The sequence below is a fragment of the Pinus tabuliformis genome, chromosome 7 (genome assembly GCF_031772625.1).
Source record: "Pinus tabuliformis cultivar Carrire ecotype Pingquan chromosome 7, CPIR1, whole genome shotgun sequence".
Classification (NCBI taxonomy): Eukaryota; Viridiplantae; Streptophyta; class Pinopsida; order Pinales; family Pinaceae; genus Pinus; species Pinus tabuliformis.
Genome location: NC_142293.1, coordinates 1,408,877,569 through 1,408,889,924, shown reverse-complemented (window position 1 = coordinate 1,408,889,924; position 12,356 = coordinate 1,408,877,569). Strand labels below are relative to the sequence as shown.

The following is a 12,356-nucleotide window of genomic DNA, read 5'->3' as shown; positions in this document are numbered from 1 at the left end:
GTGATTTTAGCGCTAGAAATGATATTAAACATCTTATATATTAGTTTTTTTATCATATTTATGTGTCAATGTATTTATTTTATGTAGTAGATGGTTTAGATATTAAAAAAATTGAAAAAAAATGAATATTTTTGTGCCAAACGCTTTTTTCCCGCTTTTGCCAATTTTTTCCGCTTTATTCCCGGCGCCGATTTAATCCTGATCGCGCTTTTAACAACATTGCTGCTAATGATGTTGTTGTTACACAAGAACCAGCAGTTGAAGCAAAGCGGGATGGAGAAAATCAGTCTACTTTGTAACTTTGTTTCAAATTTCATTGTCTCTTCAAATTCCATTTTTTTCTTATGTTTATTTAAAATTTTATTTGTAATTTTGTTGTAGACGCATGCTGGAAGATGTATGGTGGCAGAGTACCCCTTTTGCAAAAGCTTGCCGTACGCATCCTCAGCCAAACATGCAGCTCCTCAGGATGTGAGCGCAATTGGAGTGTATTTGAAAAAATACACAACAAGAAGCGCAATAGGTTAACACTTAAACATTTAAAATATTGCAAATTTCCAAATAAATTTTTGAATTCATTAAAGTTTTAAACAATATTTTTTTTATAATATTAATTATTAATTATTATTTCATGAACTTTGTACAGGTTGGAGTCCCATAGACTTAATGACATGGTCTATGTCTACTACAATCTTCGATTGTGGGTGAGACAACTAGAGAGGACACCTGATACGGAAGCCATCTCATTGGATGGGATTGACACCACTGCTGAATGGAGGGTTGAGACCGAGAGGCCTCTCATGGATCCCACTGATGATTGGTTAGTGCAGGATGAGGGGGAGGAGGAGCAGGAGGAGCAGGAGCAGGAGCAGGAGGAGGAGGAGGAGCAGGAGGAGGAGGTGACACCGCCTACCCGGGCTACCACTACCACCAGTAGAGGACGTGGTCTCCGTCTACCTCAGCCTCCTGTAGCTGCTACTACTAGTTCTTCAGCTTCTAGAGCACGTCAGACTCCACTGCCATTTCCACCAGCACAGGCACCAGCTTCTACATCTAGAGGGAAAGAGAAAGTTGTGCCATTTTCTCGCAAGAGGGGCAGAGGAAATCAATAGGATTAGACTTTCATTTTATTGTATATGACATTATGACATGATGAGATACATTATCATATTTTTTGTTGATATTTTGAGGCTGAGTTGGGACTCGGGACTTACTATTCAGGACATGATTCAATGTTATGTGTGATTTTAGCGCTAGAAATGATATTAAACATCTTATATATTAGTTTTTTTATCATATTTATGTGTCAATGTATTTATTTTATGTAGTAGATGGTTTAGATATTAAAAAAATTGAAAAAAAATGAATATTTTTGTGCCAAACGCTTTTTTCCCGCTTTTGCCAATTTTTTCCGCTTTATTCCCGGCGCCGATTTAATCTTGATCGCGCTTTTAACAACATTGCTGCTAATGATGTTGTTGTTACACAAGAACCAGCAGTTGAAGCAAAGCGGGATGGAGAAAATCAGTCTACTACTCCACAAGAACCTGTTAACAATGTTTTTGTTACACAAAAACCAACAGCTAAAACAAAGCAGACTGAAACAAATCAATTTGTTGCTCCACGAGAACCTATCAATGATGTTGTTGCTCCACAAGAACCAGTAGTTGAGATAGTGCGGCAAGAGGAAAAAGGAGATGAAAAGATATTGCGGGAAGTTGTTGAATCTGCAATTGTAACAGATACAGCGCAATCAGAATCCGAGTCAAAGAAATCAACATTTTTGTTAGCAGACCTAGAGAAGTGGAAGAGATTGGTAATTTCATTGAAAAGTGAAGTTATTCCTTTGAAGAAACATAAGGAGATTGTTGATGATCCGAAGAGAACTTGGGTTGAAAATGTGTTGGTCTGGGACTTGTTAAAAATCAAGGAGGAAAGGAAGCAAGCGATACCAAGGATAGGGGAATTGCAGAAAACAAAAAAAAAAAGTGAAATTGTTACAACAAGAAAAGGAGCAAATGTATGAGCTTGCAGAGAAAGCATTGTGTTGCAGGGCTCCTTACCCTTCTTACCCCCTGTATCTGCAGGAAAAACTCTTCCTTTTTCAATTAACAGTAAGGAAAAACGGCCATACTCAGTCAGGGAAAACCAAGCCTTTCTGGAGACTTCCCAGAAGGCCAATTTTCCTGAGCAACATCTGCTCTGTGAATTGTATCTACATGATCTTGCTTGTTTCAGGACAGGTACCTAACATTACACCTTATGTACGAGATATTCAACTAAGGGCTTTTACATCATTTATGCAAAATCAAATTAGTTGGAAGGCCACCCAGGATACTGTAACAGCAAACGAGGGAGCTGTGCAACTACTCATTTGGAATGAGCCAAGGCCTGCACAAACTGTTTTTGTGGCTTATAATAGGATATGGAAATATACAACCACTAGAAAGATGTTGATGGAAGCTAGGAACAAAGTTTTGGAGTGTTGCCTTAAAAGTATCAGGGGGCTTAGACAAAATACGTTAGAAAGAAATAAGGCGAGATGGGAAGCCTGCAGGGAGGAATTGAGAAATGAAGGCCCCTTTTGTTTTCAAACTTTTGTACATGCACTTTCCAAAGTACATCCTAATGTTGAATGTATTAAGAGAAATGGGCTTGGTTGGTATGGGCTTAGATTCAGATTCCCACTTATCTGGCTCCCTATTTACAAGTATCAACATCCATATGAGGTAAAAGATAAACCGATGGAAATGGAGTTAGTTATTTCTCGAGGCTACAGAGATCCTAGTTAAGATACAACAAGGGCTTATGATCTTTCAAAGCTCCATTCACAGCATGTCGGAAATCTATTACAAAGGTCTGCAAGAGGACATGCAAATGTTTAAGTTGGGGGGAGATTTTGGGATGCAGAATAGGCACCTTTTTATACCTATTGTCCTTACATTTTCTTATCATTTTTAGCCTTATAGTCATACTTTATCACTTTGACAATCATCATTCACTAAAGTATGTTCCCTTTCTATGTGTCATCCTTATTATCTAGTTTTGCTTGTAATTTGACATAGAAGCTAACTAATTTAGACAATTTTATCAATAAATTAACGAAGGGTTGTTACAGGGTGTCTGGCTTGTTGAGGTGTTGTTACAAGACCATATTTCCCAATTTTGGCTCGCAAACAATGGAGCGAAGACATTGCTAACGTATTTGATACACGCAGAACTTATTTTGGACATATTGTCCTCCTATGTTTAGCAATGAAGATCGATTTGGACAAAGATTCGGTCATAACCAGTTTGATCATCAAATGAGACATCTATGGACAACACAGTTGGCCTAGTTGAAACGGTTAGGATTTCTAATTGATAAATTATTGTAATTTTGGGAAAGTTGTTACAGCTTGGTTTTAACTAGGGTCATTTCTTAAAAGCAAGTTGTTGTATAATTTCGATTTAGATCACATGAGAATAGAGAGATTATCATGATGATCTTGTCTTTTGAAAATGGGAATGTATTCTGCAATTATAAAAGCATGTACTCTTTGCTCGTGAGACATACATGTATGCATAAGAAGAGAATAGACAGGGGAGTAGCAACACTGTAATCCTGCATTTTAACTTTTCATTAATGCAAATCTCTACCATTCGTGGCTTCGTACTTTTCTTCTAAGTAGCGCCTGTGTAATTTACCAACCCCTGCTAGGAAGGAAGGGCCCTCCTTAGCAACAATCATCGGTTAGGAAGTGTATTGTAGCAATTTGTTTAATTCCTCTCAGTTATGGTTCTTGCATGATTTACTGTTACTGTTACAATCTCGTTCAAGCATTAAGTATTTGCAGAGTTCTAATCTTTTCTATTGTGTGGAAGCACAGGTCCTGGAATGGTCTCTCTAATAGTGTGATGTCTATTTAATTTATGTTACAGCTTCTTGGTTTGTTTATTGAATTAAATGAATGTTTCAGCAATTGCTTGAGTGTTGATGGTTTCCAAGGGTGTTGTTTCTCTAAATTCAAGTGATTGTGTGGCAGAGTGAGCTTTATTCTACAATGTGTGCTTTTCCTCTTTGAAAGTGAGAGAGAGTTGGAGTGTAAGAGCAAGTGTGTTTTGATTGCTAAGAGTGGTATTACAACGATTGGTTTTGAGGTTTCATTAGTACCAGTTGCCATATGTTCCTACATATATGTTGTGCGATAGTCTTGAAACAAAAAGCCTACCCGGATTGACAATTAATGTAAGAGTTGTATCATTTGTTTTGAATTAAAAGGGAAATTGATCGCCCAACAATTGTGTAATCTCTAGTTTGGTCTTTAATGGACATTAATATCAATTTCATTTCATTTATTTTCTAGATATCCTACATGACTAGCCATATTTTTGCCCGGTTGTTTACTTTTTAGGTTTTAGGGTTTAAAATCTTTAGAATCAAGATCTATATTCTTGTTACCAATTTGTTTTCATTTTCATTCTAGGGAGCAAGGTTTCTTGGGAGCAAGATCATAAGAAGGGGGTGACATTTTCAAAAGCTCCCAAGTTGGGAGCAAATTGGGAGCAAATTTTTAAATAATATATATTTTGATATATATATGTCAACAAAAGCATGTAGAACGACGAATTAGTAATAAAAAACATAAAAACAAGGATTAAACCATGTAACATCATTCATCTAGTTTTTATGATCTTCATCAACCACAGGTCCACAAAATACAAGTTCTCATTTATACAGCATGTAAGGGTGCACATAACCAAAATAACATTGAGCGCGATCCATCTCTAAACCAAAAATATACCAACAAATAGGCTCTAGATGACCTCTGGCATCCAAAAAAATCATGCTACAACACATACCTACATATCATCAAAATAATTGCCTATCTTGGGATCTTTATCATTAATATCACCCTCTAAGCATTAACATATGAGAGAAAAATAGTAGCATGTCAAGTCAAGATTTTGCTTGAGTGATGGGTACATTTTTAGTAGGGTCATGATAGGGGAGTTCGACAACCAACGTGCTCTTGATTAGATACAACTTCAATACCCTAGTACATGACAAAATCCAATGGAAATGTTGCAATCCCCTCAATCCTAAAATCCTGAAAAACTGATAAGTCTGCTGGAATTTGAGTGAGATCTAAAATTCTACTTTCTCCATATGAAATCCAATGAGGTCGCAACCACTCTCATACATCCTAAGTCATTTCATGGTAATGTTAAAAATTTACGTAAAAGGATGAAAATGAAAGATGAAGGAGAATGTCACTTTTACTTACCATGAACTGCATGTCAATACTAGGGCCATAGGCTTGAATATTAGGCTGCCCCACTCAAAAATTCTTGTTTCTTTGAAAAAAATTGTGTTTGGAACATCTTTGCGAAAAAAGCCAAGGAGCAATGTTTTTTTTTGCCAGAGCGTGGTCCCGGGTCACTCCCGATGCGCTCCCGTTCGGATCGTGCTTCCACGCAGCCCTGCTAGGGAGTAGTTGTGTCTAGAAATTCTAACGCTGTTGAAAATTGATAATGCACTTTAGTCCTATTGACCTATTTTGGTCATTTCTGGTCATTGAGATACTTGGTCTCTTTCTTTCTTTGTACATGGAGTTAATCATGACGGAAACAATCAATGTTTGAAAATTCATAAAGAAGAGTAAAGGTACATATCCGTGGATTCTGCAATGTAATTGCCGTGGATTCTGCAATGTAATTGATCAAACTAAAATTTAAGTAACGAGAAACCAAGATGATGTAGGATATAGTCAACTTGCAACTATAGAGTATACATGTAGGGATTCTTAAGGTTTATAGCTATGGTACCCTAACTAGTGCTTATCCTCTAGGAATACAGTCTTAACCTTCTGTCCTTCGACATGCTCTTAACCTTCCGGCCTTCATCTTGCAATCAGATGTTGAATCAATTAAGAATAATAGCTTAGATACTGGCTTATGATGCTCATGAAAACAGGCAAAATGGGCACTCTATTTTGATGGCTATAATCACCTTGCATATTAACGTAGTGTCAGTGTTTATAACGGAAATAGTTCAAAATAGACTGAGCAAGGAATTGAAATAACCTTTGATAGAAGTCTGAATAATGCATCTTCATGCAGTGGGTATAAAACACACCATGTTATGTTTCAATTTAGTTATTCTTTATGCAATTTTTGAAACCTAATAAATTGTCATTTTGTCAATTGGGTGAATCTTGGGTGGTTGGGAAGAATGATTGTTATGCTCCCTGCCCAGATTCAATTTCTGCAAGTGACATATTGAGTATATATTTGTAATGGGTTCAACCCTTGGTGAATAGTGCTGAAGAATATCTTATCCTTGTCTATGGATTGAAAGATGAGATGCTTGATTATATAGTTAATAAAAATTTAATAAAATATAAATAAAATTGTCATTTTCAACAAAAATAAAAGCTAACCCAAAACTTTGGCAAAATAAAAGAAAGAAAATAACCGTAATTGCATGAAAAACTGGACATGACATTAGTGACCATGCCGCAAGTAACAAAATATCCTTTTCGCCATTAAAAAATGATGGAACGGAGATGAGAAGACCAGGAAAGGGAGTGCAACACCCACTTAGAAAGTAGTCAAGTTTTCAAGGCCGACCAGAATATTTTGCTAAGTGAAAGGAATGTTAGATATCCATAGAAATGCGATTTTATCATATAAGGGTATAACATAACTACTTAATATTCTCAGAAAAAACCAGCCAAGTGTCACTTCTATGTCTGTTATGTTTGCAGTGAACAGAAGAAAATATTCCCTGACAAACCGAAGCAGAGTGCCTACCTGAAGGTTTTAAATCAAAAAATTGTAGTATAACAAACAGAAGCAAGGCAACTAAATAACTGCAGTTCTCGTAAGGCCCTTTACGAATAAATAAAAGTATTAGCTTATCCTTCGAACCTTATTGTTTGATATAAAGCCGAATGAAGCTATATCATCCAATTGTATTACTAAAATTAAAATAACCAGTGAAATTGACCTAATTTCCTTTATGAATTCAATTAGGTACTAGGTTTAAAGTTTGCACCAATCCATGAGGGTTATTGTGATTTAGGGTTATTTACCTTATCAGACCGGTAAATTCTACAGAGAGCTCGTACTGGCAACAGAAGAAATCTTCTATGGCCTCCTTTAGCCTTTCTGATAATTTCACACAACTCGATTACAAAATTTCAACTGGCAGTCATTTTTCTCTTCCCAGATATCGTGTTGCAATCAGATGTTGGATCAATTAAGAATAATAGTTTAGATATTGGCTTATGATGCTCATGAAAACAGGCAAAATGGGCACTCTATTTTGATGGCTTAGGGCTTATAATCACCTTGCATATTAACGTAGTGTCAATGTTTATAACGGAAATAGTTCAAAATAGACTGAGCAAGGAATTGAAAAAGCCTTTGATAGAAGACTGAATAATGCATCTTCATGCAGTGGTATAAAACACTCCAGGTTATGTTTCAATTTAGTTATTCGTTATGCAATTTTTGCAACCTAATAAATTGTCATTTTGTCAATTGGGTGAATCTTGGGTGGTTGGGAGGAATGATTGTTATGCTCCCTGCCCAGATTCAATTTCTGCAAGTGACATATTGAGTATATAGTTGTAATGGGTTCAACCCTTGTTGTTGAATAGTCCTGAAGAGTATCTTACCTTTGTCTATGGATTGAAAGAGGGGATGCTTGATTATATAGTTAATAAAAAAATTATTAAAAAACTATAAAAAAAAAATTGTCATTTTCAACAAAAATAAAAGCTAACCCAAAACTTTGGCAAAATAAAAGAAAGAAAATAACCGTAATCGCATGAAAAACTGGACATGACATTACTGACCATACCGCAAGTAACAAAATACCCTTTTCGCCATTAAAAAATGATGGAACAGAGATGAGAAGACCAGGAAGGGGAGTGCAACACGCACTTAGAAAGTAATCAAGTTTTCAAGGCCGACCAGAATATTTTGCTAAGTGAAAGGAATGTTAGATATCCATAGAAATGTGATTTTATCATAGAAGGGTATAATATAACTACTTAATATTCTCAGAAAAAACCAGCCAAGTGTCCCTTCTATGTCTGTTATGTTTGCAGTGAACAAAAGAAAATATTCCATGACAAACCGAAGCAGAGTGCCTACCTGAAGGTTTTAAATCAAAAAATTGTAGTATAACAAACAGAAGCAAGGCAACTAAATAACTGCAGTTCTCGTAGTATAAACAAATGTATTAGCTTATCCTTCGAACATTTTTGCTTGATATAAAGCCGAACGAAGCTATATCATCCAATTGTATACTAAAATTAAAATAACCAGTGAAATTGACCTAATTTCCTTTATGAATTCAATTAGCTACTAGGTTTAAAGTTTGCACCAATCCAATGAGGGTTATTGTGATATATTTACCTTATCAGACCGGTAAATTCTACAGAGAGCTCGTACTGGCAACCGAAGAAATCCTCTACGGCCTCCTTCAGCCTTTCTGATAATTTCACACAACTCGATTACAAAATTTCAATTGGCGGGCATTTTTCTCTTCCCATATATCAGAACGACACAATCATATTGCAAGATGTTTGGAATTGAATGTAAACCTTTAAAGGGATTCAAATTTGGGCTGCCCACCTCTGATAGGAACGAAAGGCATGATGAGATACGCAGAGTTGGTGGCAATCAAATGTGCGAGAGTGGTGGAGAAAACATGGGGTCTGTAGCCCACCGTGCTACAACTCTTGTGTATAAATTCCAGTTCCTACAATATAATAATCGGGAAAAATTAAAGTATTACCCAATTCTACCGTTCAACATTCCATAAACTGAAAGTGCATGGCAGTAGAATACCTTGCAGGCATCATGAGAAAGGAAGCCGGGGAGGATCAGGCGTTTGTTTTCCGCCATTTTTATCTTAATGTTGGCAATTCAAACTCGTGGTCCCAACATGGCAAATGCTAACAAGGATGCATATCAAGGGAGGATGGCTTATACCCGAATCAGTGAAGTCGCACACACCGCATTTTCGCTTCTCTTTCTCTCTTTTTCTTTAAGCTAGGCTCAGTTGACATGTGTAATTCAAAAGCGCTTCATCTTCAACCTACAGAGTTTGAATTTGAAATTTTCTAAAACATAAATCATAAGTTACAAAGAAATTTCCATTTCACTTGTGTTATTTTTTGAAATTTGTTGTGTTTTTTAAGGTTTTTATTTAAATTTTGGAGAAAATAAATTAGTTAATTGATTTAATTTTGGATGTACACCTGTTCAGAGGGATTAAATTTTTTTTACTTGAAAAAAGATTTGTATCTCAGGAGATTTTAAATCTCATTTTATTCGGAAAAAGATTTGCATTTCAAAAGATTGTATCTCTCTCAAGAGGGATCATCTCAAGAGATTTTAAATCTCTTTTCACTTGAAAAAAAATTATATTTCAAAATATTTTATCCCTCTCAACTCTTGATAAATTCGGAATTAAGATAAATCTAAAATAATTTTATTATTAATTGTAATTACAATTATTTATTTTTATTTTATATTTTATATAATTTGAACAAGTTAAAGGTTTTATTATTTATTTTATTTTTTGTTTTTTTATTTTATGTAATTTGATAGCTCAAAATATTTTATTAATAATTTTTATTATTTTTTAATTTTCTTTTCAAAACATTACGATATCAAATACTTTTAACTTTTTATTAATTTTTAAATAAACCCTCCATGTAAATGTTTACACCACTACAACATCTATTTCTACTTTTTTGCTTTTAGATTTAATTTTAAAAAATGTTATAAAATTAAATTAAAACAAAATATTTTGATTTTGAAATAAGTTATGGTTTTTGGGCAAGTTGATATTCATGGTTAAGAATCTTGTTATATTGTAAGTATTAAGTTTCAATTTTATAAAATTTAATTAAAATTAAAATTAAATATTTTGATTTTAAAATGAGTTATAGTTTTAAGCTATGATATATGCATGTAGTATTGATAAGTCATGGTATTGTAACAAAGCCTCTTTAAAAGTTAATAATATCCATGTTAAAATGGAGGTAAATATTGAGAATCTTATTATTGTAAGTATTATATTTTGATGTGCTTATTGAATAAATTTAATTTAATTATGGTTACTAAATCATAATTTTAATTTATATGGTAAAATGGATCTTAATTTGTAACTATTATTTATATGTTATATATTTTAATGTGATATGTATATTATGATTTTCTAAATTGAATTTAAAAAATGTTTACATCTAACACCTACACTGGATTGTCGAGTGCCACCTGGTGCAATATATTGAACAATGAGTTTTTAAGATACACCTATCACCCTTTTAAGTATCACATGTTTACCACAAGGGCACCCATTAACCATGAAATGAAATTACAATGATGAAGGCAAAGAAAAGTAATGAATAAAACATCGCCATAAGGAATAAAACAAGTTTGGTAAGTTTTGGAACACACAATCTGCAAGTGTGAGAGCGATCAGGAAGGTACAACAGCGCGATGGTTTACCCATAGCTTCAATTATGGTAGCAGATGGGCAGGGTCATTGTTGTAATGTTGAGAAGTGAGAGGAAGGTTGCAATGTAGCTAAAAAAGGGAGCTTGTATTCGCTTATATTCCATCAATCATGGATGCATTCCTTCAGGGGTTACAATTATGGGTTGTCAATGCAATCTTATGGCAAATATGTATACAAGGGCTATAATATTCATAGTACATCTCAATAGCTCGAGGCTCTCTACATTTTTGTACACTATTCCTCTCATCTACTCCTTTTCATTTGGTTTTGGCCTTTGTGTTCTTTTTCCCTCCAACTCCTTTCTAAATTTGAATCATTTTATGTTCTCTTTGTTATCGATTATTTGTTTTTTCGACTTCTATTCCTTTATTCATTCCTCAACCCTGTGTTCTTAGGGGGGTTTCTCATGCCAACTTATCCCTGAGCTTTCTTCCCTTCCTTGCTAGATGTTGGCATAATCACCCAATCTCCTCTCTGTTCCTGCTTAGTTATCCTTGTTGTTGTCCTCTTGGTTGTATTCCTCGCCCATCTTTTAGCCCTCCACCCTTGTTGAAAATTTGGTAGCTTCAGTCGGTATTTTCATTAGCAGAACAAAGGAGAAATCATGAATTTATGTGTTGACAAAGATGGCCTAAATTTTCTCAAGTCAACCCCTTCTAGATCATGTCTTCCTACTCAAAAAACACATCTTTTCACATGGATGAATAAGTATATATTGAGCCTATTCGCTGTCATTTTGGGTAGAATTGGATCATCTCTTGTGTCTATGTTTTGTGTGGATCTAAGGCTCATTGTCTACTGTGAATCCTTGTGGACCTGTGGCACTATTCCCTGAAGTATGCGAGCAAGTTCTTAGCATTATTCTCTATTCATGCGAGCTTCTTTTGTGGCATTGCTTTATATGGTTCAAGTGAGCTTTTGTGGTACTGTTCTCTGAAGTATGTGAGCAAGTTCTGTGGCGTTATTCTCTATTCATGTGAGCTTCTTTTGTGGCACTATTTTATGTTGTTCAAGCAACCTTCTATGGCATTATTCTTTATTCATGTGAGCGTCTTATGTGGCATTGTTTTATGAGGTTCAAGCAAGCTTCTGTGGCACTATTCTTCTATGGCATACGAGATTTTGTGACACCATTATTTATGATATGCAAGTTCCTCTGTGACATTTTTCTTCTATGATATGTGAATTGCTTTGTGCCTCATGTGAAAGGTCCATGACACTTATGCGAAGGTTTGTAGCTCTTGTTTATGTGAAGGACTAAAGCTACTCTCTATGGATAATACGAAGGTCTATGGTACCTTCTACTATGCTTAATTTAAGCCTAAAAATGAGTTCGGTGTTTGGACCTCTTGGAGACTATGTGAAGACTTAGTTGCATACCTCTTATGGACAAAATTGAAAGGAAGTCTTGTGAACATAATTAGAGAGTTGACTTGAGCTACCATGATGGTTAGTCTTGTTTATGTGTTTTGTTTAATATCATTGTGAATGACATGTTGTTATGACTTATGCACACATTGATGAATTGAACTCTGTCTCATAAGGAAATATTAGTTGGGTTTTACCCTAGTCATTGGCCTGATTTCTAGTGTCTCTTGTCTCATTGATTTATTGTGATCTCCTCTGCTTTGCATTATTAATGGTTGTATTTTTCATGTATAACTACTCGATGATTGAAATGATATCAATGTTCTCTACGGTATCATTGGAAGTAGTTACCAAATTTGAAAAATTATATTAGTCTAGATTGCATTGGAAAAACATCAGCTTTATCCTCTGGCGTGCTCTCTCTTTCCTTGCCTTATCTCTCCCTCCCTTGTATCCCCTGTTG

The 12,356-nt window shown here is 35.0% G+C and overlaps 1 protein-coding gene across 1 annotated transcript in view; it reads right to left on the bottom strand.

The window, feature by feature from the left end:
* LOC149252933 (2-oxoglutarate (2OG) and Fe(II)-dependent oxygenase superfamily protein) overlaps positions 1 to 9,104 on the bottom strand; it is a 200,499-nt gene extending 191,395 nt beyond the window's left edge. Inside the window, exons 1-3 of the mRNA XM_089454313.1 lie at positions 8,845 to 9,104; positions 8,629 to 8,755; positions 8,410 to 8,485 (exon numbers count right to left, since the gene is read on the bottom strand). Coding sequence (XP_089310439.1) covers positions 8,410 to 8,485; positions 8,629 to 8,755; positions 8,845 to 8,901 — 260 coding nt within the window. The 5' untranslated portion in view covers positions 8,902 to 9,104. The remainder of the gene's footprint in view (positions 1 to 8,409; positions 8,486 to 8,628; positions 8,756 to 8,844) is intronic.
* Between the last annotated feature and the right edge of the window lie 3,252 nt (positions 9,105 to 12,356).